At 50.2% G+C, this 27,432-nt stretch overlaps 1 protein-coding gene across 3 annotated transcripts in view; it reads right to left on the bottom strand.

Annotated features, from left to right (window-relative positions):
• Positions 1 to 22,387: 22,387 nt before the first annotated feature.
• Positions 22,388 to 27,432, bottom strand: part of Kremen1 (kringle containing transmembrane protein 1) — a 63,472-nt gene continuing 58,427 nt past the window's right edge. For all 3 annotated transcript variants that reach the window (XM_047560838.1, XM_047560840.1, XM_047560841.1), the window contains exon 9: positions 22,388 to 26,427. In XM_047560838.1, the coding sequence (XP_047416794.1) occupies positions 26,259 to 26,427 (169 nt within the window). In that variant the 3' untranslated portion in view covers positions 22,388 to 26,258. The remainder of the gene's footprint in view (positions 26,428 to 27,432) is intronic.

Raw genomic sequence — 27,432 nt, 5'->3', positions numbered from 1 at the left:
GTATTGTACCATATATTCAGAGAAAAGTTCAGGAACGGTGCTATGGAGAACTCTGCAGACCCTCTTCCCAGAGACACTAAACTATAACTGGCAAAAAATTATTTGGGGGAAAAAAAACAACAACTATTTAAAGTCTGAAAATTTTCTCAGGGCTGGGGATATAGCTCAGAGGTAGAGCGCTTGCTTAGCATGCTTGAGCAAGTGAAGAAGCATTTATTCAAGAAAATCAACATAATTTCAGAATAACAAACGTGTACAGCGTCCGGGGCGTGACCTGGTCTCTCCTTTCCCCACCCCCTGCGGCTCAGCATGATGGACATTCTACTCCAGGTTCCAGTCAGGAGAACACCAAGGACCCACCCCAACGCAATCTCTCCTTCTGGTCTCCTTTGAGGGCTGCAGAATTTCCTCAGGAAGGGCAGGACCCCAACATTTTTATCATCCCTCTGCTCTGTGTTGTAAAATCTCTATTCCAGGCAAAAGCAGCTGAGAGGTCTGAGGCTGCTTCCTCCCCCAGGCCCACCCTGTAGGACAGAAGCACTGCCTCAGGTGCAAAAAAAATAGGCCAAGAAATACCTGACGAGCTCTACTCCAGCCCACCCTGCAGGACAGAGGTGCCGTGCTATGAGTGGTAAGCCAAGAAACTACCAGAAATTACTGCCCCCACACCCCAGCATCCTGCTCACAAACCATGGTGTCCCCCTGAGATCATCAGGCTGCTGTCCCTGCCCCCAGATCCAGAGCAGGTGTGCAGAGGTTTTGTCCAGAGGGAGAGGAAGGCCAAAGAGAGCCAAAGTTCTCCCAAGGAAACTGACTCCTTCTGGAACTCAGTGTGGGGCAATTCAAGCTTGGAGGTGAAAACATTGGACTTCTTGGTGGTAAGCAATTAAGAGGAGGCTAACAACTACATGAGAGTAACCCGCTAAACCACAGGCCAGTGACAAGTTTACTGGAGAAAAAGAGACAATAACCCTCCTAGGGTTGTAACAAACCTCAAAGACTGGCCTCCCAGCGCACCCATGCAAAGAGACTTGAATTTAATTGGATCAGCTGTGGAGCAATTTACACCCCAGGGTACTGTCAAAAACAATAGAGCAATCAGTCATGAATGGAGGTTACTAGCTAGGTGTGATTCCAACAGAGGCAGAGAGCTTAACTGTGAAAACAGAGAAATGGGAGGCAAAGAGAGCCCTGCTAAGACCTGGGTGACTACACACGCCCGCCCACGCTGCTTCCTCTGAGGCGTGAAGCCAGAGGCTGCATGCATACATCAGACCAAGAGTCCAGCCAACGCATTAAGCAAAGAAACCAGCAAATGATAACAAGTCTGGGAAAGTAGGAGGAGGTCAGTATTTGGAATTGTGACAGCCTGTTTTCCTAAAATGTCCAGTTTTTAACTAAGATTTATGAGACATGAAGAGAAACAAGATGTGTGGTCATACATAGGAAAAGAAAGCAGTCGGCAGAAACTGCCTTTAAGAGGATCCAGATGTCAGACTTAGCAAAGGCTTCAGAGAACTATAGTCACCAGTCACTTCACAGTGGGGACACACTCTGAGAAATGCATCATTAGGCAGTTTCATTGTGCAAACATCATACATGCACCCACCCAAGTTAAGATGGATGACATCATCAGGTGACGTGACTGCTGTCATGGATGTCACGTCCTCCGTTGTGACCAAAATGTCTTCATGGAGTAATGACATGACTATTATGAACATGTTCGAAGAGCTTGAGGAGTTGGGTACGGTAGCACAGGTCTGTAATCTCAGCTACTAGGGAGGCTGAGGCAGGAGGACCAGAAGTTCGAGGCCAACCTGGGCAATGTAGACTCTGTCTCAAAATAAAAAAAATAAAAGGGCTGGGGATGGAGCTCAGTGGTAAAGCACCCCTGAGTTCAATCCCCAGTACTGGAGGAAAAAAAATAACTAAAAAAAAAAAGTCTGCTTAAAGAAATAAAGGACACAGAACTGGGGCTGGGGTTCAGTGGAGTGACAAGAGTGCTTGCCTAGCACTTGTGAGGCACTGAGTTCTAAGCACCCCATAAAAATAGACAAATAAAAAATGAAGGCATGCTGTTCATCTACAACTTCAAAAAAATTTTTAATTGAAATAAAGGACAATAAAATGACAATTTCTTATCAAATAGAGACTATCAATAAAGAGAAATTACAAAGCAGTAACAAGTGGAAATTCTGGATTTGACAACCACAATAAATAAAGTGAAAATTTCACTGGGGAGTTTCAGCAGTTGATATGAATGGGCAAAAGAAGAATCAGTGAATTTGAGGACAGACTGATAGAGACTTGCAATCTTAACAATAGAAAGAGGGGCTGGGGTTGTGGCTCAGTGGTAGAGCGCTTGCCTGGCACATGTGAGGCACTGGGTCCAATCCTGAGCACTGCATGAAAATTAATAAGTAGAATAAAGGTATGTTGTCCATCTATTAAACAAATAAACAACAAAAAAAGAAAGAAAGGAAGGAAGGAAGGAGGGAGGAAGGAAGGAAGAAAGAAAGGAAGGGAGGGAGGAAGGAAGGGAGGGAGGGAGGGAGGAAAGAAGGGAGGGAGGAAGAGTGGAAGAGAAGCCAGGCACAGTGGTGCATGCCTGTAATCCCAGTGGCTCAGGAGGCTGAGGCAGGAGGATTGAAAGTTTAAGGCCCTCCTCAGCAACTTAGTGAGGCCCTAAGCAACTCAGATCCTGTCTCAAGGTAAAATAAAGAAGGTTGGGGACATGACTCAGTGGTAGAGTATGGCCTGTGTGAGGCCCTGGTTTGACCCCCAGTGCCCCTAAAAAGGAAAAAAATTAGAATGAGCAGAGAGAGAAAAGAACACAGAAAAATGGAGACAGAAAAATGAGAAAGACCATGAAGCATACCAACATATAATAGGAGTACAAACAGAAGAAAAATATTTGAAAAAATAATGGTTGAAATCCCTCCAAATTTGAAGAGAACATTAATCTTCATTTCCAAGAAATTTAATGTACCCCAAGTGGGACAATGCAGGGAGATCCCCACCCAGATGCAATGTAGTTGGTGTGTTCAAACTCAAAGAGAAATTCTTGAAAATGGTTTATCCATTTTTATCCATATAAGAGCATCTCAATAAGACTAACAGCTGACTCCTTATAGTGGAGGCTAGAAGCAAAATGTTGGAAAGCAAAACAAGTGTCAACCAAGAATCTTATATCCAGCAAAAACTTTTAAATACTTTTTTGATTGTAAATGGACACAATACCTTCATTTTTTATTTCATTATTTTTACGTGGTGCTAAGGATGGAAGCCTGTGTCTTACATATGCTAGGCAAGTGCTCTACCACTGAGCTACAGCCTCAGCCCTCTTTATTTTTAATTTTTAATTTTTTTTTAGTTGTAGACAGACACAGTACCTTTATTTTATTTATTTATTTATTTTTACGTGGTGCTGAGGATCCAACCCAGGGCCTCACGCATGTTAAGTGAGCACTCTGCCACTGAGCCACAACCCCAGCTCCCAGCAACACTATCCCTCAAAACAGAAATCGAAATAAAGACATTCCCAGATTTAAAGAGAAAGAGAGAGAGAAGAGAGAGAGAGAGAGAGAGAGAGAGAGAGAGAGAGAGAGAGAATGCATTATATAATGTTGGATTTAATTGTCAAAATTTTTAAAGAATTTTTGATTCTATTGGATTATAGTTTTCTTGTTCTTATAATAATGTTGTTGGATTTTGCTTTCCTCAAATATTGGCCTTATAGAACCAATTAGGAAATAATTCTTCCTGTTCAAATTTCTGGAAGTTAATATAGAACTTTTTGTATCATTTCTTCCTTAATTGTTTGGTTGACTGCCAGCTCTTGTCCTCTCAGCAATGGAGAGTTAGCTAGGCAGAATCATAGCTGGGTGAAAGAGTCATTCAAAGTACTGAGCCAGCTAGGTGCAGAGGTGCACGCCTGTCATCCCAGCAGCTAGAGCCTGAGGCAGGAGGATCGGGAGTTCAAAGCCAGCCTTAGCAACTTAGCGAGGCGCTAAGCAACTCAGTGAGACTCTGTCCATGAACAAAATATAAAAAAGGGCTGGGGATGTGGCTCAGTGGTTGAGTGCCTCTGAGTTCAATACCAGGTACCAACAAGAAAAACAAAGTACCAGTCAGAGGTGCTGCTCAGTAGTAGAGTGTGTGTTTAGCATGCCTGAGGCCCTGGGTTCAATACCCAACACTAAAACAAAGCAAATCAAAACCAAAATACAAGACCAGTGGAATTCACTTAAAAGACTGAAAAATTCATTGATCCGGCTTCAGATTCCAAATTGTAATGAACCTTTGTGCTTTGCTTCATACAAAGAGGAATATATATTATTATCTGAGAAGGCTCCTCCCCTTTTCATCTCCCTGTCTGTATGGGGCCCAATTTTCTTCATATACTGCGATCCAAAACAATGTCACATCACAGACTAAATGCAGAAGCAGATATGAGAATACAGTTGTCTTCTATGGAGCCAGATATGGAAAAAATTTGCAAAAACCAAAACAAAGTTACTCTTAATTTGCTGGATGAGACGGTGCCCACCTAAATATCCCAGTGACTCAGGAAGCTGAGGCAGGATAATTGCAAGTTCAAGGCCAGCCTCAGCAATTTAGCAAGATCTAGTCTCAAAATAGAAAAATAAAAGGGCTGGGGATGTAGCTCAGTGGAAAAGCACTCTGGGTTCAATCCCCACTACCACAAAAAAATGATAATTATTTTATTTTATTAATTAATTTATTTTTTGCAGTGCTGGGGATCAAACCCAGGGCCTTGTGCTTGCAAGGCAAGCACTCTACCAACTGAGCTATCTCCCCAGCCCCGATAATAATTTTAAATACAACCATAATTTTCATGTAGCAAGAAATTTATTTATTGTGACTTTTAGACAAATTAACAGCAATGCAGCAATGTTCAGAAGTGGGGCTTTGGGGATGTGATTGGATCATGAGGGTTAATCCATTGATGGCTGCATAATTGAATGGTTTATTGAAAGGTGGTAGAAACTGAAGTTAGCAGGGTCTAGTAGGAGGAAGTAAGTCACTGGCTCTGGAAGAGTGTGTCTTGGTCCTAGCCCCTTCCTGTCTCTCTCTGCTTCCTGGTTGGCAGGAGGTGAGCAGCTTTCTCCTTCATTCCCTTCCGCCATGATGTTCTGCTTCACCTTAAGTTCAAAGGAATAGAATCAGCTAACCATGAACTGAAACCTCTGAAACCACCAAAGTTACTCTTTCCTCCTTTAAGTTGTTTTTCTCAGGTGTTTTGTCACAGCAACGAAAAGCTGACTCATGTAGTGTCAGAATCAACAGATATAACCCCATACCCAGAAGCCCTTTAGAATCTTTTTGCAGTTCCGGGGCACTCTGTCACTCAGCTGCACCCCCCAGCCTGCCCTCTTCCCTTTTTCTGGAGACAGCTGAGGCTGGCTTGGAACTTGAGGTCTTCTTGTCCCAGCCTCCTGAGTGACTGTTGTTATAGGCCGAGTCCAGCACATTGGCTTCTGGAATCTTTGATAATCCTAAGGGTATGAAGAGGTCCCAGTGATGACTGTGAGATGTACAGCAAAGTGGGTCTGGGACGTTTTCCTAAGCAGTTTCCTGCAGGATCCAGGTCAGTCGCAGCTGGAGGGCAGCGCGGGGGACGGCCCCGCATGGTCAGGTCGTGCACCTGTTCTCCTGGAACAGTGCAGGTGGCGGCAGGAGGAGCTGGGCTCTGCAGCGGGCAGCCCTGAGTGAGACCCCGCTCTGCCTCGCTGTGTCAGGGCCCTGCATTCAGGACGCCCGCAGGACTGTGGCCTCACTCCCCTCTCCCACCGTCCACCGCCATCTGCCCACTCCTGCCCTGGTTCTCCCTCACTTTCCATCCTCCTCTTCAGCCCGTCCACTGCCCATCCTGCCAGGGTTCTTTCCCAAAGTGGGAATGAGGGCTTCTCCAGCCAGCTCCACCCGGGTCCCAAGACACTGGCCTCGTGGCCTCGTGACTGGGAAGTCTCCTCGCTGTTCTCCCAGGTTTCCGCCTCGTCCCTCCTGTTCCCCCTCCCCTTGGACCTGAGCACCTTCTGTCCCTCAGCTCCCTTGCCCCTCTCCTGCCCCAAGGGATGGCTCCTGAGCTTCTTTCGGGGTCAGGCTCCTTAGAAACCCGCGCTGACTCTCTGGGCCAGGAGGGAGCCTTCTCTCTGCCTTACAGTCATGCTGGGGGACCCCAACCCTTCCCTAGGCCTGGTCCCCAATGGGAGCTGGGGAGTGAAGAAGTGAAGAAGTCCAGGCACACGGGAGGGGAGGCTGTCCACGGGAGGCCCCCCCAGGCAGCAGGTGAGCCCCAAAGGGGAAGGGAACCCTCCCACCCTCGCTCCAGGCAAAAACGAGTGTGGAGGGGACAGAAGCTTGAAGTCTGTCCCGTGACCACCACGCTGTGGCAGAGCCAGGCCACGGCGCCCCTCAGGAGGACAGGAGTCTAGGCACAGGGAGGTAGAGATTTTCTGGCTGACCAGACTCCGCTCAGGCTCCCCGAAAGCTTTTACAAAGGCCTGACCCTCAGACCTCTGGATTCCTCTCTGCATCGTCTGGTTCTGGCGAGAATCCTGCTAAGTCAGTTTAACCAGAATCCCCCACCCTGGATATCTACCCTGGATGTCTGATCGGGTCCCTGATCCTCTGAGTCCCTCAGGTGATGTCTGATCACCTGGCCTGTCTTCAGCCAGAATCCTGGTAGGTTGGTTTAGCTAGAGTCTCCTCTGACTCCTGGGTTTTATTATTATTATTATTATTATTTTAGTTGTAGATGGACACAATACCTTTATTTTATTTGGTGTGGTATGGAGGATCGAACCCAGTGTCCCACACATGCCAGGCAAGCACTCTGCCACTTAGGCACAACCCAGCCCCTCTGGCTCCTGTTTTCTCTCTCTTTTTAAATTTTTTTATCTGGGGTGAGTACCAGGAATTGAACTCAGGGGCACTTGACCACCGAGCCACCTGCCCTGTCCTATTTTATATTTTATTTAGAGACAGGTCTCACTGAGTTGCTTAGGGCCTCGCTAAGTTTGAACTGGGGATCCTCCTGCCTCAGCCTCCCGAGCTGCTGGGATTACAGGTGTGCGCCACCACGAGCGGCTTCAGGTTTAATGCTCTGCGGTCACCGTCCCGACTCCGAAACTTCTCGATGTCGTTTGTGTCTGTGGTGCTGGGGATCCAACCTAGCACTCCTGCACGGTGGGCATGCTCTCCACTGAGCCACATCCCAGACCTTTCCGACATTTTGAATGAAGGGTTGCTCATTTCACCCTGGCCCTGCGCATGATGTCATCAGCCTTGGGGACCTAAAAAGTATGGACTGTGAGTCGCCGAGTCCACAGAGGGGAGGTATCCTGAGATCCCAGGGAGAGCAGGAATCTCTGGCAGGATCTGCCACCACTATGGGGATTCTGCCTAAAAGCAGGGGGAGCAGGAGGGATGGAGAGTCACCCCTCTCCTCTGACCACCCTAGGACACAGAGGGGAGCCCATACAGCATCTGCCTGAGGCTTGAGGGGCCCCCAAAAGCTTCTTACAAGGTCGGGTGTCCAAACTGAGGGTTGGGCCTCTGTCTGGGAAAGAGGGAGCAGAAGGCGCCCTGGGGCGAGGGGAGGATGTGCCTGAAAGCCCAGAGGGCCGCCGGGCCGCGCCAGGCCTGGGGTGGGTGTCGGGACTGCTGGTGAAGGAGACCTCGTTCTGTCCTGGAGCTGGTGGCAGATGAAGCCAGCCTGTGCATTCAGGCCTTGAAAAGGGCCCGGAGCCTGGGAGGTGCTGCGCCGCTGGCGGCAGCGATAGTTTGAATGAGGACTGTCGCCACTAACGGCTGGAGAGGGCAGGCCACCGCGAGGCGCGTCGCCCTGGAAGCACGGGGGAGCCAGGCTGGGGCTCGGGCAGCCGGAAGGAGCTGTCGTTGTGGCAGGGTCAGGGGGCACTCTTGTTGGAGCCTAGAGAACGTGCTGGAGGCCACTGGGGGTGCTGAGAGGTGGCCGTGGCCCGACCTTGGCCATGGCAGAGGGATAAAGAGCACAGGATGGGGTGGAGAGAGTCCTCGTTCCTGGGTCAGCGGGGCTCCAGGAGGCGGATGGATGAACAGCAGGACTGTCCAGGGCTGGAGCAGGAGCCCCGGGAGGCAGGAGCTGCCTGTCCTGGAAGGGCAAGCAGAGGGGACAGCCACCTGCCCTGAGTGCCAGGGGGCGCCTGCCTCAGGATGGCGGGCACCTCCAGGTCCAGCAGTCTACCGCAGACTCTCTGGAGCGTGGTCCAGACAGCTCTTTCACTTGGACATGTCACTTAGGAAGGCCTTGTGACCAGAGGCCCCCTGGCAGGCCTCGTGTCTCACGTGCTGTTGGGGCACATCCACCTGCCCTCGCCCACCAGGCCGCCTTCTGCTGGGAGTCCACGTCACCACTGATGCCAAAGGCCGTGTGACCTAAGTAACCCGGCTGGAGCACTCAGGGACGGTGTCCCGCCGGCAGCTGCAGGGATGTCCAAATCCTGCTTCCTTTGAGGTCCTCCAAGGAGACGCAGGCACAAGGACCCTGGTAAACAGGAAATCAATACCCTCCTTTGTTCTGGGGGACTCTCAGGAAAGCCAATTCTGGGATCTGGGACCTTGGACATCACTGGCAAACTCCCCTGATGTCACCGTGACAGATTCCCCCCCAGGAGTAGACAACTGAGACTGTTGATCCCGAGCAAATCACACGTGGCCTTCTGTGACCTTCCAGAGGAGAAAACATTGCTACCTGGGCTGAAGATCTGCGGGATCCCTCTGTCCTCTCTGCTATCTGTGCGCTGTTTGCTGTTGGTCATTTGGTTGGTTGGTTGATTTGGGTCCTGGGGATGAACCCAGGGTCTCCCACAAGCTAAGCTCTGCCGCTGAGCTTCAGACCTCAGGGAAACTCACCTTTGAGGGTGAGGTCAGAAAAGTGTGGCTGGCCATCGCCCGTGGGCTGCCTCAGGGAGTCACGCTTGTGTTGGGCTGTCCTGAGCTCAGGGTTCTGTCCAAGGAGAGGTGGGGAAGGCGTCTCCACGGGCCTTTTATCCTCCACTCACACTGTGAGGGGCAGGTCCCTCTGAGCTGCCCCTGAGACCAGGTGAGCTTCACACTGCAGACTCCTGAACTGCCTGGGTAGTTAAAAAAAATACAGCAGAAGACAGGAAGCAGGACCAGCCCGATCAGTTGCTTAGCATAATCTGAGGTGAGAGGAAAAGAATGGTAAAAATCTTTGATCTCGGTTGCTGGATTTACCGAAAGCTCCAGCTCATTGTGACTGAGAATCAAGAGAGGGTAGGCATCTAGAACTTGCTAAGGTACTAAAGTTTCCCCAGTATCCTTAGCTAGCTGGGCGTGATGGCGCATGCCTGTAATCCCAGTGACTAGGGAGGCTGAGGCAGAAGGATTGCAAGTTTGAGGCTAGCCTCAGCAACTTAGTAAGACCCTGTCTCAAAATAAAAAATTAAAAGATCTGGGGATGTGGCTTGGTGGTGGACTAACCCTGAGTTCAGTCCCCAGTTCCCCCCACCAAAAAAAAAGAAAAAAAATTAACTAAACACATGATGATAGATGCTTTAAGGTGGGCTTCTGGAAAACTGGGCAGGAGTCCAAGGTTTAGTGGGGAGACCCCCAGACCTGTGCCCCTAGAGTCCAGCATCTGTTGGTTCTTGATTCTGTCACCCCTGCTCTGCAGAGGGCTCAGACATATCTGAGGACAGCTGGGGGGTCACATAGTAGGGCAGCTACTTATTAGTTGTTTGATCTCCTTTGAGTCAGGGAGAATATGATTACCAACCCCGTGGTAACGATCAAGTGAAATCATCCAGGTAACATGTCACAGTGGCCAGCCTCCAAAATGAGAGTGGCCAAGGACACCATCGCCCCCCCCCCCCACTCCCGCCCCATGTAGTTGCCGCTCACATGGATCAGGGCTCATTTCCCAAGAGGAAATTATGACTTCTGAGGCTGTCATGAAAGTCATTGTGCCTTCCACTTCACTCCCTCTTAGGTCACTTGCTCCAGGGGTAGCCAGCTACCATGTCTTGAGGATGTCCAAGCAGTCATGGAGAGGCTGGATTTTGGAATCATTTGTTATGTGGCAGAAGATAACCAACACATGTGAGTTGCATAGTGTCTGGCACATAGTAATTTCTCAATAAATGACAGCAAATCACTATTACTAATCACTCCTCTCTCTAAAGTCATGCTTTGTAACTAGCATGAGCTCCCTGTACCAGCTTTCTTCTTTCCTTAGATGGTTCCATCAGTTCCCCTGATGTCTCTAGAACCTTCTTAGACTTGGTCAACTGCCATTTCCATTTTGGACTAACTAATCTACTTTCTGCTTTTGTAATGTCTCTAATACCAGGACAGTTTTTGAAAAAAATAAACAGGCATCCTTGAATGTTTCTTTGTAGAGTAGAAAACCCTTGCCGGGCCTGATGGCGCATACCTGTGTGATCCCAGCAGCTCTGAAGGCTGAGGCAGGAGGATTGCAAGTTCAAGACCAGCCTCAGCAACTTAGTGAGGCCCCAAGCAACTCAGTGAGATGCTGTCTCAAAATAAAAAATCAAAAGATCTGGGGATGTGGCTCAGTGATAGTGTCCCTGAGTTCAATCCCTAGTACCATAGGAAAAAAAGTACTTATTGCTTTATAATAACCTATTCTTGTGAGGATGAACTGATACTCACAAGAAACGTGTTGATCTATTTGTGAGGCTCCATCCTATGCATGACCCAGACACCCCCACTAGGCCCCACCTCCCAACACGGCTCAGAGGCGATCAAAGTTCAACATGAGAATATCATGCTGAGTGAAATAAGCCAAACCCAAAATACAAAGGCCAAATATTTTCTTTGATACGCAGATGCTAATTCACAATGAGGAGGCGGGGCGCTAGGGAAGAACAGTTAGTCTAGATTAGATAGCGGGAAGGGAGAGAGAGGAAAGGGCGTGGGGGTAGGAAGGATCGTAGAGTGAACTAGACATTATTACCTCCTGTATGTATATGACTGCATGACCTGTGATGGGCTGACAGATCTGAGTCATGAGAATGTTCTAGGCCAGACTCTAAGGGATATGACTAAACAGACTCCATTTTGCTCTGAGACTCCATGTTATGCAGGAAATAAGCTTCTCCCATGGGAACACCCCGCCTCTGTGCCCATCCTCAGTTACTTGGTGTGACATGTTTAATAATATACAATGGCGACTCCCATGGAGTAAAGAATCGCTCTCTTTTGATTCCTATTGCTCCTAAACAAAGTACCATGTGAACGGTGATTGTGTGGATGTTAGTAACCATTCATTAGCTTGTACCTAGGTAAGGGTCATTCTGACCCACTTCCCCCTCTGTCGATGATCTCATGAAGTTAATGTGTAATTTTGAATCATAGCAACAGACACTTATGATTAATGTGATTTTTGGTATAAGAACCCCTACAACCCTGTGGTCAGGGCTGTTCTCCCAAGCGCCATTTTTTGGGGCATTGTGTGAGACAGTCAGCCGGCCAGCTTAATAAAGACTCTCAAATTTGGACTTCTCAGTGGTGATCGGTCTGTTCTTAAGTTGCGCCCCATAACAGACCGATATGATCCTACAATATATACAATGAGAAAAATAAGAAATGCTACTCCATTTATGTATGATTTATCAAAATGCATAAATGCATTCTACTGTCATGTATAACAAAACATTTTTTAAAAACAGCAGAGAAATACAAAAAAGAAAGAAATGGAAATTTTAAATCTGAAAACACAATAACCAAAATAGAATAAACACTGATTGGCTTAACAGCAAAATAAAAGATGACGGATGAAAAAAAATTTTTCAACATGAGTTGAACAAGACCAACCTTGTTCAAACCCTAGCAGCTGATATCTTTGGACTTGGGAACGGCTATATAATTTGTGGGACCCAGCGCAACATGAAAATGTGGGGACCCTTCTTGGAAAAATAATTTAAGAATTTTAAGACAGTGACAGAGCTAAGCCCAGGGCCCTCCTGAGCAGGGGCCATGTGACTGCAAAGATGGCGCTCCCGTGAAGTCAAGCCTGCTGGCACCAGGGTCCTTCCCAGTCCCCAGCCCTGGGTGCTTAGAGGTCCCCAGCGCCATTGGCTCCTCTTCTCCAGCCTTCATTTTTCTTCTTCTTTCCTGCAGAGCTGGCCAGGACTCCCTGCTAGTGTGGCCTTCTCTTGGCATCCTCAGAGCTATCAGGTTTCCCTTGACATTCATGTGGGAGACTCTGCCTCTTGCTCTGGCATCCTCTTGCCCTGGAATGTCCCTCTGTGGCCATGGATGCTGTTACGATTTGGGTGTGTTTGTCCTCCAAAGCTTCCAGGTTGGAAGCTTGGCTCTCCCTGTGGTGGTGTTGAGTGGGTGGAACCTTTAAGAGGCGGAGCTTAGTGGAAGGTACCTAGGTCACTGGGGCCTCACCCTCAGAAGAAGTGAACACTGATCTCTTGGAGTGAGTTCTTGTGAGATTTGGTTGCTATTAATGAAGCTGCCCCATGCACTCGCTCCTTATACACACAGCTATTCCCCTTTCTGTTCCTCCGCCATGTTGTGATACAGCCAGGGAGGCCCTCACCAGGAGCCGATGAGATGAATCTGCCCAATCTTGGTCTGTCAGCCTCCAAATTTTTGAGCTAAATAAATATTGTTTTCCTTCTGGTACCAGCAGTTGAACCCAGGGTGGTCTACCACTGAGCAACACCCCCAGCCTTTTTTGGACTTCCAAATTTTGAGATAGGGTCTTGCTAGGTTGCCTGGGCCTTGAACTTGTGATCCTCCTGCCTCAGCCTCCTGACTTGCTGGGATTACAGGTGTGTGCCACCACACCCAGTTGAATAAACCTTTTTTTCTTTATAAAGTACCTAGTCTCAGGTCTTTTATGGAACAGAAAATGGACTAATAGAGCTGGATTGATGTGAGGGATCTGGGTCACAATGAGCCTGGATTGCAAATCAATACTTCCCTTTCCATTCTTTCCCCTGTGTGCACCACAGTGGGCTAGTCTACTTCTCCAGCCTCATGGACTATTGCTTCTCCCATGTATTGAGCAACAATCTTGAGATATTCTGGACTGACAAGACTCAGTTTTTTTTTTTTTGGTACCAGGGATTGAACTCAGAGGCACTCAATCACATCCCCAGCTCTATGTTGTATTTTATTTAGAGACAGGTCTCACTGAGTTGCTTAGCACCTCACTTTTGCTGAGGTTGGTTCTGAACTCATGATCCTCCTGCCTCAGCCTCCTGAGCCACTGGGATGACAGGCATGCGCCACCGTGCCTGGCGACTCTGAGCTTTCGAGACATGCCATGCATTTATCAATTCCATTGTCTATACCTCCCAGTTCACAGGAACTGTTTCCAGGGGACTCCTGTATCCACATGACCTACTATGACCAATGGATGTGGGAAGAGGTGGTCCTTGACTCCTAGGTCTCACCCCTAACATCTCTCCAAGGCTTTGGGAAGGTACTCCCTTCTCCCACGGTCTGTGGGAGACACTGGTGTCTTGAAGTCACAAGACGGTAGAGCTTCAAGATGGAAGATCTGTGGATGACTTGCATAAGCCAGAAATACCCTTAAAGCTGCACAGTGCCTTCTCTTAGCCTGAGGCCCAGGGAACATACCAGGGGTCTGTTTTCCCCTCATTTTCCCAGTCTGGTTCTTGTCACCTTGACCATGGAGGCAAAGTTATCATCAGATTGTTTGGATCTGGGATGTTCCTAGAAGGTCCAGGTATTAAGTCTTGGTTCCCTGCTTGGTGTTATTGGGAGGCTGTGGAACCTTTAAGAGGTGGGATCTAGTCGGAGGTCTTTAGGTCATTGGGGGTGTGCTCTTGAAGGGGATTGTAGGACCTGGGTCCCTTCTTCTTCAGTTTTACTCTGCCTTGTGCTTCTGCCCTGATGTGTTTCCTCACCCACAGCAACAGGGTCAACCAATCAAACTGAAACCTCCAAGAACTGTGAGCCAGAATAAACCTTTTCTCTTTATAAATTGATTATCTCGGGCATTTCTTATAGTGACAGAAAGCTGACTAACATATGGAACTTGGCCACAGATTCTGCTCTCTGGGTCTCAGTTTCCTCAATGGAAAAATGGAGAAGGTCAATGCTTTTGGATCCCCTAGCCTCTCGTGATAGGATTCTGGAATTCATGATGGATTCAGCTGACAGCGTCCCTCTCGTTCACCCCGGTCCCACAGGATCAAGTGAAATAACACTCGGTGTGCAACGTTTAGCCGGGAGCCTGCTTCTGAGGCATTAATACATATTCACCATTAAAACAACTGAGTACCTGCCATTCGGCAGGTTAGCCCCCTGACTGTGTGCACTCACCCCAGGGGTTTCATGAATGCTTCGGCTGCTCACAATCCTGGAGCTATGTGTGGCTAGGTGGGAGGCTTCCTGGGGGTCCATCCCTAGTACCTAATTCAGAGTTTTAAAGATGCAGCCGGCATCCTTTTCAGAGAGCATTCCAAGTCTTGAAGGCCCATCAAATGCCCAGTTTGAGCACAGACCCTCGTCAGTCATCTCCCCGACCCGTGGCGGACCCATTGGCGGAAGATCAGACATCCAATTGCTGCGGGTTAATTGCTGACTTGGCGCCCATCTGCTTAGGGAGAACTTGCAAAAGTCTTTCTTTCCTTAGTTCCTCCCCCCGCCCCCCACTTTCCAAAGGCATAAACATTTGTACTGCAAGTGGCCCAGGGGGCCTGGAGATGTTTAGTTTTTAGTTAACAAAGAAAAGGACCTTTTGGCTGGTGGATGGGATATTTGGCTGACCCGTGGGAAAAAACACCATTGGGAGGTCCTTTGCACCTGCAGGTGTCTCCAGGGGTGACTCAGGGTGGGACAGGGCTGTGGTGTGGGTGACGCTGGGCAGCAAGCGGATGTCCATTTCAGCAGCTCTGGCCAGGCCCTGGGTGGCTTGCCCAAGCAGAGGGTGCAATGCTCCTTAATGTTCTTGGACTGTTCTGGAAATACACAAGCCAGCGCTGGTATTTTGACAGTGCTTTCTTCTGCATACTGTGATGATGAGACTTAAGTTGCGCTTTGTTTTTCATGCTTTCCAAGTTGTTTTTTTAAAATAATGAGTGTGCATCTTATTTTCAAAACAGCACATGAAACTTATGAAGGCAAAAGATTCAAGCCACATGAAAACACAACCAAAAAAAAAAAAAAAAAAAAGTGAGCATTCCTGTCCCTCCCTTTCTTCCTCCTATTCCAAAGGTGAGCACAGGAGAGTCTGGCACAGACTTCCAGGGCTTGCTTTGTGCCCTTGTAGACATATTATACATGTATAGTCTCTTTACAAAGGTGGACACAGTGACACATGTCTGCAGTGGCAGTAATTTGAGAGATTGAGGCAGGAACTCATTTGAGCTGAGGAGTTTGAGACCAGCCTAAGTAAAATGCTGTCTCAGAAAATAAAATAAAATAAAATAAAATAAAAAGAAAGGAAGAAAGAAAATGGTATCGTATTTAAGCTTTTTTCTATGACTTCATTTCTTCACTTAGGATATCCCAATAGGGCATCTGCTAATGTACCATGTTAATTCTGATGACAACTTTTCATAGTATGGAGGTAGAATAATTTTTCTGATCACTCCATTGTGGATAGACTGAGTTCCTTTGATAAGCAGGAGAAAAGGATGCTCTTAACACGTTCCCGTTGTTGAAACCTACGGGGTCAGGGCCCTGGGGACCCGACCTCGCAAATCAGAGCACTTCTAAGGTGTCACGACGACAGGGAGAGGGCAAGGTCCAGGATTAGAGTTTGGAGACCAAGCCGCGCGCAGGTGGAGATTCAAGGCCGTTCTCCAGTCTCACCACACGGTGGCGCTGGTGAGGAAGGCCGCGAAGGAATGGTTCCTGCAGGAACCGGCTGGGGCCGAGAGGCAGGGGCTGGGGATTGTGCCCTGCAGGAGGCCGAGCCAGCCAAGAGCTGAGCCAGGGCCTTAGCTTGTTTGCCTCTCTGGAGCCTTGGAAATAGGAGGACATCCAAAACCTTGTATTCGTTCCCTGATCTGAAGCAACAGACAATGAAATTGCTGTAGGCGGGGAGCCAGCAGGGAAGGGTATTTTCACCGGTTAGATATATCCCTGAGGAGGTGAAGGCCAGCGGGCAATTTTTTATAAAGTGGGGCCATGTATTGAATGTGTTGGAGGAAAATCGGACTTAAAGAAACCAAATCAGGAATTAGTTGTTAAGGCGAGAACTGCCCTTTATGCATTAGTTGCTTGGAGTTTGATAAATGCCTTGGTCCTCAAGGCAGGGCTCACACAAGCTCCCCGTGCTCTTTCTGGTCCCTGTGAGGTCTGACTTGTGATTCAGCCTCCTTTGTGGGATCAGGACTATGGGCAGGCCCTTGTCACTTTGAGTCCTTCCCAGACCATCATCCTTAATTTGCTGCTAACAATCATTAAATTGCACTGAGGATTCACAAGAGGGACTGAGCAAAATATGAGAAAATATGTTTTAGAGCCGAGTTAATGGAGGTTAGACAGGTAAAGTAACCTGACTGAGGTCTGGGGTAGTTCTGGAAAAGCCCAGACTGAGCCCAGGTTTCCACGGTCCAGACCTCACAGTCCTTAATGTTTCTCTATGGGGTCAGGTCACTTGGTCAAGGTTAAGTACACAGGGTGTGACATCCAACCCTGTCTTTCTCCCTCCCCGCATGCTGCTACTTTCCTCAACCCCAGCTTCCAGAACCTGCAGCCTCCAATCATTCCGGGGTCAAGCTGGAAGTCTGTTTCTGGGGTGGAAAGTTCCAAAGCCTCAGGCCCAGGTTGGAAGTTAGGAAGACCGAGGTGGAGGGAAGAGCACCCAAGAGGGTCCTCAGACCTTCACAGAGCCAGACATGGCTGGAGAGGTTAAGCAGATTCCGTCTCCCCCTTTACTAAGAGGTGGCAAATCCCAGGCAAATAGAATGCCCGCCTTGCAGGGCTGAATAGAAAGCAAGTCCCCAAGAGACTGGAGGGTCCTCTACATGGGAAAGGGAAGTGATTTTACCCAGGGTTTGGCTGGGAGTCCGCGGATGGTTCCAACTCATGGGTGTTAGCAAGGGGAACGAGGAATTGCTGAGGGTGGCAAACGGGTTATAATTAAGAGCACCTGGGAGACGCAGAACGATGTGAGGACTGCCAGCTGTCCTGGATCTGGGGCCTCTGTCCTTGGAGCCTCTGCACAGGAGCCAAGGAATAGCTCGGGAAACCAGTCGCCCCCCTGCTGGGCAGACCATTTGGGCAGTGTCCAGCAGGAGCGCTGGCCCTTACGCTCCCAGGGACAAGGTGCCTCGGGACATGAGGGTCCCCACCATCTTTCCTTCCTTTTCTCCACAATTCAAATTCACCCATGTTGTGTCTCAAGAGAAGGAACAGGCTTGAAGGTGGGTACTAGTCCTGACTCCTTGAGTGAGTTATTCAACCTCTCTGAGCCTCATTTTCCTCACTTGACAAAGGGGAATTAAAAAGAGTGCCGAATCCACACGGTTGCTGTGAGGTTAAATACGATGACGTGTGAAAAGTGGTTAGCATGGTGCAAAGGACTGCAGAAGATGGCCTGTGGGGTGGGCCGGTGGTGCACCTGTCATCCCAGCATTGGGAGGCTGAGGCAGGAGGATCACGAGTTCAAGGCCAGCCTCAGCAACAGTGAGGTGCTAAGCAACTCAGTGAGACCCTGTCTCTAAATAAAATCTAACATGGGGCTGGGGAGGTGGCTGAGTGGTTAAGAGGCCCTGGGTTCAATCCCCAATACAAAAAAAAAGATAGCCTGTGGTCTCGCCACTTGTTTCTTATGGTCCTCAATCTCAGAGTGGCTTTCACATTTTTTAATTATTAGGGAAAAATACAAAATAAGAAGAAGAGCATTTTGCGACTTGTGCAAGTTATGAAAAATGCAAGTTTCCGCATCCAAGTTTTACTGGACACAACTGTGCTCACTTGTTTACATATTGTACATGACTAATAACAGAGGGGCCCTGGTCACCTTCCGCTCCTCATGGAGTTGACTACATGGCTCCAAGGTGTGTGGTGACCGCGTAGTCAAGGGTCCTAGGTGAGTGATCGCCCTTGCCAGAGTTCAGTAGTGATAGGGATGAAGTGGCCTGCAAAGTCTAAAATGTGAAACACTAAAATATTTGGAACGTAGGCTTTTACAGAAAAAGTTGCCGACTCCTGGCATAAATGCCGACGATAAGTGGTCAGTAAAAGTGTCCATGGGCTGGGGTTGTGGCTCAGCCTGTGGAGTGCTCAGCTAGCACATCTGAGGTGCTGGATTCCAGCCTCAGCACTGCATAAAAAGTAAATAAAATATGTGTCCAACCATGACTAAAAAAATTTTTTTGAAGTGTATCCATGGTTACTATTATCATTACTGTTGTTAATACCCTGCCCCCAGTTTTTTTCTTTTCCTTTCTTTCTTTTTTTTGGGGAAAAAAAGTTAACGGGGAGTGAACCCAGGGATGCTTTCCCACTGAGCCACATCCCCAGCCCTTTTTTATATTTTATTTAGAAACAGGGTCTCTCTGAACTCTTAGGGCCTCGCTAAGTTCCTGAGGCTGGCTTTGAACTCGCAATCCTCCTGCCTCAGCCTCCCAGGTGTTGGTTTTAACCTTCGGCTATCCATGTTTGTGGCTTAATGGAGAGATCCCAAATCCCCAGTCCATGGAAGGGTTTCAGGGGATTTCTGAATCACCAGAACTGTTATGTGAAGTTTTGCAGGGTGGCAGGGGGTCTTTTTAGGGGAAGGAACCGCATACATTCATCTGATCCTCAAAGGAGTATGTGTACTCAAATAGGTAAAGAGGTGTAGGTTTTATTTATTTGTTTATTGGTACCAGGGATTAAATCCAGGGTTGCTTAACCCGAGCCACATTCTCAGTCCTTTTTAAAATTTTTTTTTAAATATATATTTTTAGATGTTGATGGACCTTTATTTTATTCATTTATTTTTATGTGGTGCTGAGAATCCAACCCAGTGCCTCACACGTGCTAGGCAAGCGCTCCACCACTGAGCCATAACCCCAACCCCTTTTTTAAAATTTTGAGGCAGGGTCTCACCTCAAGTCCTTAGGGCCTTACTAAATTCCTGAGGTTGGTCTTCAGCTTGAGATCCTCTGCTTCAGTCTCCTGAGTTGCTGGCGTGACAGGCGTGCACCACCATCCCTGGCCGAGGTGTAGGTTCGATGCCTTACTTTGTGCCAGGCAAACTGATCTGTGCTTGGTGGGGTGCGGGGTGGGGTCCCGACTCCCTGGAGACAACATCTGGAAAGTGGAGCCGGTGGGAGGGGCCTGCCACAGGAGTGAGAATCAGGCTTTGGAGCCAGTGGACCTGGCCTGAGTCCTGGCTCTGTCCCCTGTGGGCCAGACCCCTTCTCCGAGGCCCGGTTTCCTTGTTGGGTGGTTGCAATGACAAATTCAGGTAATGTCTGTCCAGTGTGTGGCACAATGTCTGGCACGACAGGCACCGTGGAAACCTGAGCCACTGTTCCTGCTCCTATTAGCCTTGCACACTCGAAAAGCTTCCTCCGCTCACCCAGGTTCATAAAATGCTGCCCTGTGCTTGGCCACTCATAAGGTTTGAATTCCCTTTGTGTGCGCATGATCTTTTTCTCTAGTGGTCTCAACCCAGGCAAGTTAACTAAACATAATCACGTGTTCAACACACAAAGTAGCCAGTGCCCCAGATAGTTTTTTTTTTTTGTGGTCCTGGGGATGGAAGCACTGAACTATACCTTTTGATCTTTTGAGACATGGTCTCCCTAAGTTGCCTAGGCTGGCCTTGAACTTGTGATCCTCCTGCCTCAGTCTCCTGAGTTGCTGAGGTTACAGGCATGTGCCATTATGCCCAGCTCATTTCAAGTCCAGTGGTTTCATTTGAACAGGGACAAGGATCGATGCTTCTAATTGTGAAATAAATGGGAATTTGCAGTTTTGCTGTTGCAAAAGCCTGTTCAGCTTTTGACTTTTCTGTTTTCTTCTGAGGAATGAGGACCTCAGGTGTGGATCTCATTTCCCCCCAAGATGCTTTTCACCAAGCCCGGTTCCCCAGCTCAGCCACCTGGAGCTCACAGGTTCAGCAGTCACCACCGAGAGGGCACAAGACATCCTTGCAGTGGGGAGGTCATGGAGATTGACCTTCTGAACACAGGCTGGTCCCCACACGTCCAGCCCTATCTGGCACTGCCTATCCCCAGTTGCTGGACACAGGTCCATTCAGTGAGGCCTGGTAGCTCCAGACAAGAGACGGGGACCAGAAATAAAGATTGCCAGCTACAGACAAATGTTGCTGCTTCTTGAGGTTGAAATAGTCTCTCTCTAAAGTATCCCTTTCAGCTGAGCAAAAACAATCCCCCGTGGGGACCCAACCCCACTATGGAGGAACAAAAGCTTCCCAGTCCTGTGGGTATCAGAGGCTGTCTGCAGTCTCATGGCCTAGTGGGGAGAAGAGATGGTCACGTGACTTCCAAGACAAGGTCACCTTTGTCCAACCCTTTTCCTCTGCACATCTTTGCCTGACAAAGAATGAAGCTGATGCTGCTCGCTGGGTAGGTCCCCAGGGCGGTGTGGGAGGAGGGGCATCTGACAATTCCAAGTTAAGGTCAGCGTCCCCAGCGTCCACTCAAATGGGTTTAGGGGACTCTTTCGGGCCCTGTTGTCCCATAATCTAAAGTGGGGCTCTTCAGGCAGGACGGTTGCACGTTCTGGTCGCGTTTATTTGTTTTTCTGTTGCTGCCTGATGTGTCTCTAAGAAATTCACCAGTAAGGCCACCCTGTTTGTTTTCCACCAGCCATTTCCTGCCATTAAAAATATTTTCCTTCATGGAAGGAAAGAGCTTCTGGGAAGAGAAGGAAAGTTCAGAGAAGATAAACAGTCCAGTGAAGCTGGTCTTTAAAGGTGCCGTCACACTGCAAGGGCAGTGGCGGTGTCCAGCCTGGGACCGCGGTTGGCTGGGGGAGGGGCACGGGCGCCAGGTCCAGGCGATGCTCTGCGCAGAGAAGCATCTGGAAACGGCTGGCGTTGCAAGCATCTCCCCCTGCCGCCCACCTCTCTGTCCTGAGATGTGTCTCTGGGCTGAAATGGTTTCTGCGTATGAGTGACAAACACACCTTTGTCAACGCGGGAGGCTGCCGCGGAGACTCTGCACACCTGTTGTGTGCACAGCTGGTGTCTGAAGAGACGGCTGTAGGCACGCTTCTCCAGCCAGTGAAATCGGTGGTCAGCCTGGCGGGCACGGGGAGCACCAGGAAGCTTTCCAGAGAGGGCACACGGCAGGTTACTCGTCCAGGGTCACCTCTCACTGGTGGAGTTGGGGTGTGAGCCCAGGCTGAGCCCCTGACCTGGGTGTGGCCGCCTCTCTCTCCCTGGCACCTCTCAGCTGGACCTGTGTATCCTCAAGACTTTTTTTTTTTTTCTAAATATGTATTTTAGTTGTAGATGGGGCGAGGATCGAACCCAGTGCCTCACACGTGCCAGGCGAGCGCTCTGCCACCGAGCCCCAGCCCCAGCCCCAGTCCACTGAGACGTCTACGTGGTCTCCTTGCCCTGGTCTTAACCTACCCCAGTCTGGTTTTCCAAAATGCAAGGAAGAACTCTCTCTCCAGGGGATCCGAAGTCCTCCTGCACTGAAACCCTTCCAGTGGCCTCCTGTTTTGCTCTCCCTGGCCCCGAGCTGACGGAAGGAGGAACGTGAACCCCAGCAGCTCCGACTCCTGACCGTGCTCCCAGCCGCTGTCCCTCGCTGCCTCACTTGAGTCTGCTTCCTCATCAGCACAACAGGGGCAACAGTCCTTGCTGTAAAGCAGCGTTTGGATAGATGGCGCCTCACAGCGGGGAGCCTGGCGCACAGTGGGCAACCTGCCCAGAGCTCCTACTGACATTGGCAAAAAGGGCAGAGGATGGCTGTGTGCGCCGTGGTCCCAGCTACCCAGCAGAGCTCGGTGCTCCTGAGTCCTGGTGTGTCCATCTGGAAGTCCCCTAGTCCTCCAGACCCTCTGGCTGAAGGTCACCAGTGGTCAAAGCTTGACAAGACCAGAGGAAATCAAGATAGCACAAGGAGAGCCGGGCACGGGCCCACACCACGCCTCTGGAGAGGGCAAACCAGCCTCAGCAACAGCAAGATGCTCAGCGACTCAGCGAGACTGCCTCTAACTAAAATATGAAAAGGACTGGGTGTGGCTCAGGGGCCGGGTGCCCCCGGGTTCAATCCCCAGTACAAAAAAAAAAAAATAGCACGGAGAGAAAGCAAGCCAACAGAGAGGACTGGTGACAGAGAAGCGCTAGGAATCCCACAGTGACGCCTTTCCTTCAGGTCATGGTCTCTGGAGAAGCACCCATAAAAATGGCAGCCCAGGGCCCACCGCTGTTTCTACAACAATGAGAATATTTATTTTCTTCAGACAGTAAAAATAACATTTTTTCTCTCTTTTGTAAAAGTTAAGTACCATTACATTCCATTTTCTTAAATAACAAAATCCTAAAAATATATATTAAATTGTATACAGTGCGTCACACTTCATTTTATATTTTAAAATACATGATGTTTCTATTTTGTTCTCAAAGTTGCATATTAAGAGAATATTTACAAATAAAGCCTTGTCATCCAAAATCAAAATCCCTGCTGGAAGGCGAGTTTGGACGTGGAGGGTCTCGGTGCAGCAAGACCCCTGGGGATCCCTGCGGGCAGGAGGGGCCTCCAGGAGCTCCACAGACCCTCCCCCGGTGAAGCAGGAGGGGCCTCTGCCTGTCCTCTCTGCCCCACCGCTGCCTCGGCCGTGCTCAGCTCGGGTGAGCAAGACAGGAGCCTGTGCGGTAGCCCCCGGGGGGTCTGCGGGCAGAGGGGACGCCCTGGCCCCCGAGCTGTCCAGTCTGAGGGAAGCCTCTGTGGCTGGAGGTTTGGAAAACACCCCAAGCCAGGGCAGCTAAGCTGAGACCTGGCCAGGAGGTAGACAGTGGGGAAGGTAAACACAGACACCAGCGGAAACGATGGACAGGAGGAGCCCCCTGGCAGTAAGAAGCAGACATCAAATGCCACGCAGGAGACGAGACCCAAGGAGTGCCGGGTGCCTGGGTGTGCAGTGGGGGTGGCCACCCTGGGGAGACCTGGCCTGGCCTCAGCTGACAGGAAAGTGGACTTTTGGAGGCCATCACTGCTAAGTGCTCATGAAGATCAAGTGCGTGGTGCCTTTGGGGGCCAGGCGATGGCCTGCGCTGTGCCTGGAACCTGCCCAGTGGCGAATCTGGATCCTGAGCGGGGTCAGGCAGGCTCCTGTCGGGCTGACGATGGGTGAGAGGCTGGCACCAGGCCCAGGCACGCCCTGCGGGTTCAACCTGAAGGCCAGGACAGCTGTACTTGAAAGTGCTTTGATCTCTGCGGACTGGGGCTGACCGGAGACTGGAGCCAGAATCCACATTTGAGAAGTCGCTACACCCGGTCACCTTGCTCATGCCCAAGAGGCCTCACCCTGTCCTTGCTGACATGGGCAAAGGCCTGGGGTTCATTCCTGTTTATTCTCTGCTTTGCAAGTGACTGGACAAGTGGGGAAGAACACACTGCCCCCTGTGCCCTTGCTGCCTTCTCAACAGGGCCAAGGACGCTGTGAGACACTGCCAGAGACCAGGCTGCTGGTCCCCAACAGGCTGAAGTGCAGTTACCCAGGAGGTGACAAGCTCGGCTAGTGAGAGCCCTCTGGGCGACATGCTGAGAAGGCAGCCCAGGGTTGAGGAAGGCACACGGGCCAACACGCTCCCCTCCAGAGGCTGTGGGAGGGGTTTTCAGACACAACCCCTGCCTCTTTCAGTCTTCTGCTGTTTTGCCACTGACGCTCCTCAGGGCTGCCCATTCCAGTCACCTCCTACCTCCCTCTCATCTCCAGGTGATTCTCAGATCCAGTGCTTCCTCCTCCAGTGCTCCTGGAAGCACACCTCACCTCCTCTGGGGTAACTGATTTCCTGGGTGTTTCTGTGGCTCTAGGGGCCCTCTGGGGAATGCTGCCGACAGGCTCTAAGGCCAGAGCCGGATGTGTACGGAGGTCTGGCCTGGGACAGTGCGCAGCCCTCCTCCCCGTGCTATGGTTGCTCCCTGGAGAGGATGTTGATCAGAAGGAACTGGCTGTTTCCAGGCTACCAGGAGGAGCTCGGGGGCATCACTGCCCTTCCTGGAGTCTCTAAGAAGGGGCGGCTCCAGTTGCAGCTCAGATGACATGCTGGCTAGGGCTTGGCGTCCTGAGAGGAGGAGGGTGAGGAGGGCAGATGGGTGGGTGGCTTCCAGGAGGCCCAAGCCCAGTGATCAGTGGTCGCCTGGGGCAATGAGAAGCACCTCTGGCCAGAAGAGCCCTTCCTGGGCTCCAAGTCCCATCAAGCTGCGCAGGGGTCTGTCTATTCACAGCACAGGGCCCCAGGTGAGCACACACACCTGACGCGTGTGCTCGACAGAAGATTCTACAAAAGCCATGAACAGCTTGGAGGAGACGCGGGGGTCAGTGTATTTCCAGTGGTACTAGTGTGTGAGGGCCTGTCTCTAGACCCAGGGGCCCGCAGACAGCTGTTCTGGGGTAGTCGCCCTTTCTATCAGACAGTGGAGATGGCAGCCAGGAGCTCGGCGCCTCAGCAGACCTTGCATGCACGGTTCCTGGGCAGCACCCCTGCCTGCCTGTGGACACACTGCCTGCTTCCCTCTTAATGCCCAGCATCTCCCCTGGACTGGCATTGCTGAATGTCACCTCTCCCTGCAGGCACTTCTCAGCTGGCCCCTTTCATTCAACCTTTCATCCTCCCAGGAGCAGCTAGGTTCAACGGGTGGCCAGAATCCCAGGAAGGGTCCTAGCAGGCAGTGGCTTGGAGACTTGGGGGAGGTAGGCACAGTGCCCAGGAGGGGACCCAGGAGGCCAGAAGCACAACAAGCACTTAGACCGAGTGCCCAGGGGACAGCCACACTCTGGCAAAGGTCCCTCAGGGCACAGGCTGCTCTTCTCAGCTGCTGTGGACAAAGCCAGCTTCCGGAAAGCAGGCACCTCTGAAGACAGCGCTTCTCCCGCAGCCAGCGGCCGCTACAGCTGGAGCTCTCAACCTCTGAGCCTATCCTCTGAGGATCGCCGGTTCCCAACTTTCCCTTCCCCTCACACCAATCTCTGCATGAGGGACCAGGTGGCATGAGACCAGGGGTGAGAACCTTTTTCTGCCCCACAGAGTCACTCCTGAGGCCTCTCAGTCCCCATAAGGGGCAGAGCACACAGCCACCGTGTGTGTGTGTGTGTGTGTGTGTGTGTGTGTGTGTGTGTGTGTGTAACCTTCTTTCACAAGGAGAGACACTACAGTAGGCACTGTCAGCCCGGGTCTCACTCAATGCTGCCAGAGGCTGGGCCAGTTTTAAACTCCCTGTTTTGAACTGAGAGTCAGCTGAGAGCACAGAGAAAATGGCCTGGAGCAGGTTCCACAGGACCTGGGACCGCTAGGGGCCAGGCCAGACAAATCCATCCGTAAGTAATTGCTGAGTGCCTAAGATGCGTCCAGCAGACTCTGTGTCATGATAATGAGTGGACGGTTTATAAGTCCACTCCTCAAATTTACTCTGCAGATCACTGAGCTATGGGAAAAAACCTCTAGAAAGAAGCCTGTGTGCGGAAGACCCGGACGGGGGTCACCTGCCCTCTTCTCAGGCCTCCCCAGGCCGTCCTAGCCTAGCACCCAGTAAGAGCACCGACTCCCTTTACCCTTTGGTGGGTGCTAATGCCCAGGAGTCCACGTTTGTACAGGACCAGGCCAGCCCTCAAAAGAACCTGAGAATTCTTCGTCTGGTCCTGTTCCAAACTGTGAAGACCAGGGGAAACTGATCCGTATGTGGACAAAATAAAGAAGAAGCAAGAAAAATTCAACATACACTAAACCTACCCATCACCCAAACAGTCATCTAGGATGGACCTGAGCCCAGTGTCAGCGTGGCCATCTCTGTCATCTCAGCCCTGTCCTGCCACCCCCAGTTGCCAGACCAGAGAGGGGTGCAGGGAGGGCCTGGCCCTGAGGCCTTGAGTCTCTCTCCTAAGTGCAGCTGGTGAAGGAGGAGGAAGAGGGCTATGCTCCCCTGCAGCATGGCGCCCCTTCTCAGTCCGTCAGAGGGCACCCAAGAGACTGAGGTGGAGGGCAGGCAGGGAAGAGTCGGTCAGAGAGCCACAGGGGAGGTCGACCCTGGCAGCCTTGAGCTCAAAGAGGGGCCTCGAGTCCTAGGAACTGTGTGGTTTTAGTCACTCACAAGGGGATTGCGGTCATCCTGTTGACTCTGACCCTTGAGCTTCTTCTTAAAGATGGAAATTGAAGTAGAAGGCTTATAAAAAATGCTCCAGATTTCCCCTGAAGTCCCTGGTTGATGGCAATCCCTAAGGTCCCCTGAAGCAGGAACACGATGGGATCTGTCAAACAAAACACAAAATTTTCAAGTAGATCAGAAGAGAGCCCCCCAAACAACCTGCCATCTCATGAGCCACCTGAACCTAAGAAACGGGATGCCCAGTGAGTTCCTTCACAGGAAGGACCTAGGGCCAGCTTTAAATATCTGAAGTACTATTAGTGCATGAAATGTGGCCTGTGGGCATCAGGGGCATGCAGCAGGGCAGGTCCTTCCCAGCGAATGGCAGAATTCTTCAAATCTGGAAAAGGGTGGCCTGGGAAGTTATGAGTTTTCAAATTATTCTTTGTTAAATAAAATAACTCTGTCTTCAGATGCCATTGACCTGGAAGCTCACCTATCTAAAACAGGGTAAGAGCCAAACCTTGTGCCTGAAGCAGTGTCCTGCCAGACCTCTGGTCCAGCCCCAGCACACCCTCTGTCAGCCCCCAGGGCACTAGGCAGGCCAGCTCAGGTCTCCAACATCAGAGGGGAGTTAGGGACGGACTTTAGGGCTCAGTCATGCTGTGAGAAGCTTGACTGTACCAAAAGTACCCTGCTCTTTTGCATACAGACAGAACTAGGCCTGAGAGGCTTCCCCAGAACATGTGAATTGAGACCTTTAAAACATATGCCTGGACAACTGTCATCTCAGTGGCTCAGGAGGCTGAGGCAGGAGGATTGTGAGTTCAAAGCTAGCCTCAGCAAAAGCGAGGCCTAAGCAACTCAGTGACACCCTGTCTCTCAATAAAATACAAAATAGGGCTGGGGATGTGGTTCCATGGTCGAGTGTCCCTGAGTTCAATTTCCAGTACCCACACCCCCCACCAAAAAAAAAAAAAAAAAAAAACCACAAGGGGCTGGGGTTGTGGCTCAGTGGCAGAGCACTTGCCTAGCACCTATGAGGCACCAGGTTTGATTCTTAGCATCAAAAATAAAATAAAGGTCCATTGCCAACTAAAAAAATATAATAAATAAAATAAAGGTCCATTGCCAACTAAAAAAAATATAAAACAAACAAACAAAACAA

The sequence above is a fragment of the Sciurus carolinensis genome, chromosome 8, assembly GCF_902686445.1.
Source record: "Sciurus carolinensis chromosome 8, mSciCar1.2, whole genome shotgun sequence".
Lineage (NCBI taxonomy): Eukaryota > Metazoa > Chordata > Mammalia > Rodentia > Sciuridae > Sciurus > Sciurus carolinensis.
Note: the sequence above shows the minus strand (reverse complement) of the source record. Positions and strands in the feature narration are given on the sequence as shown.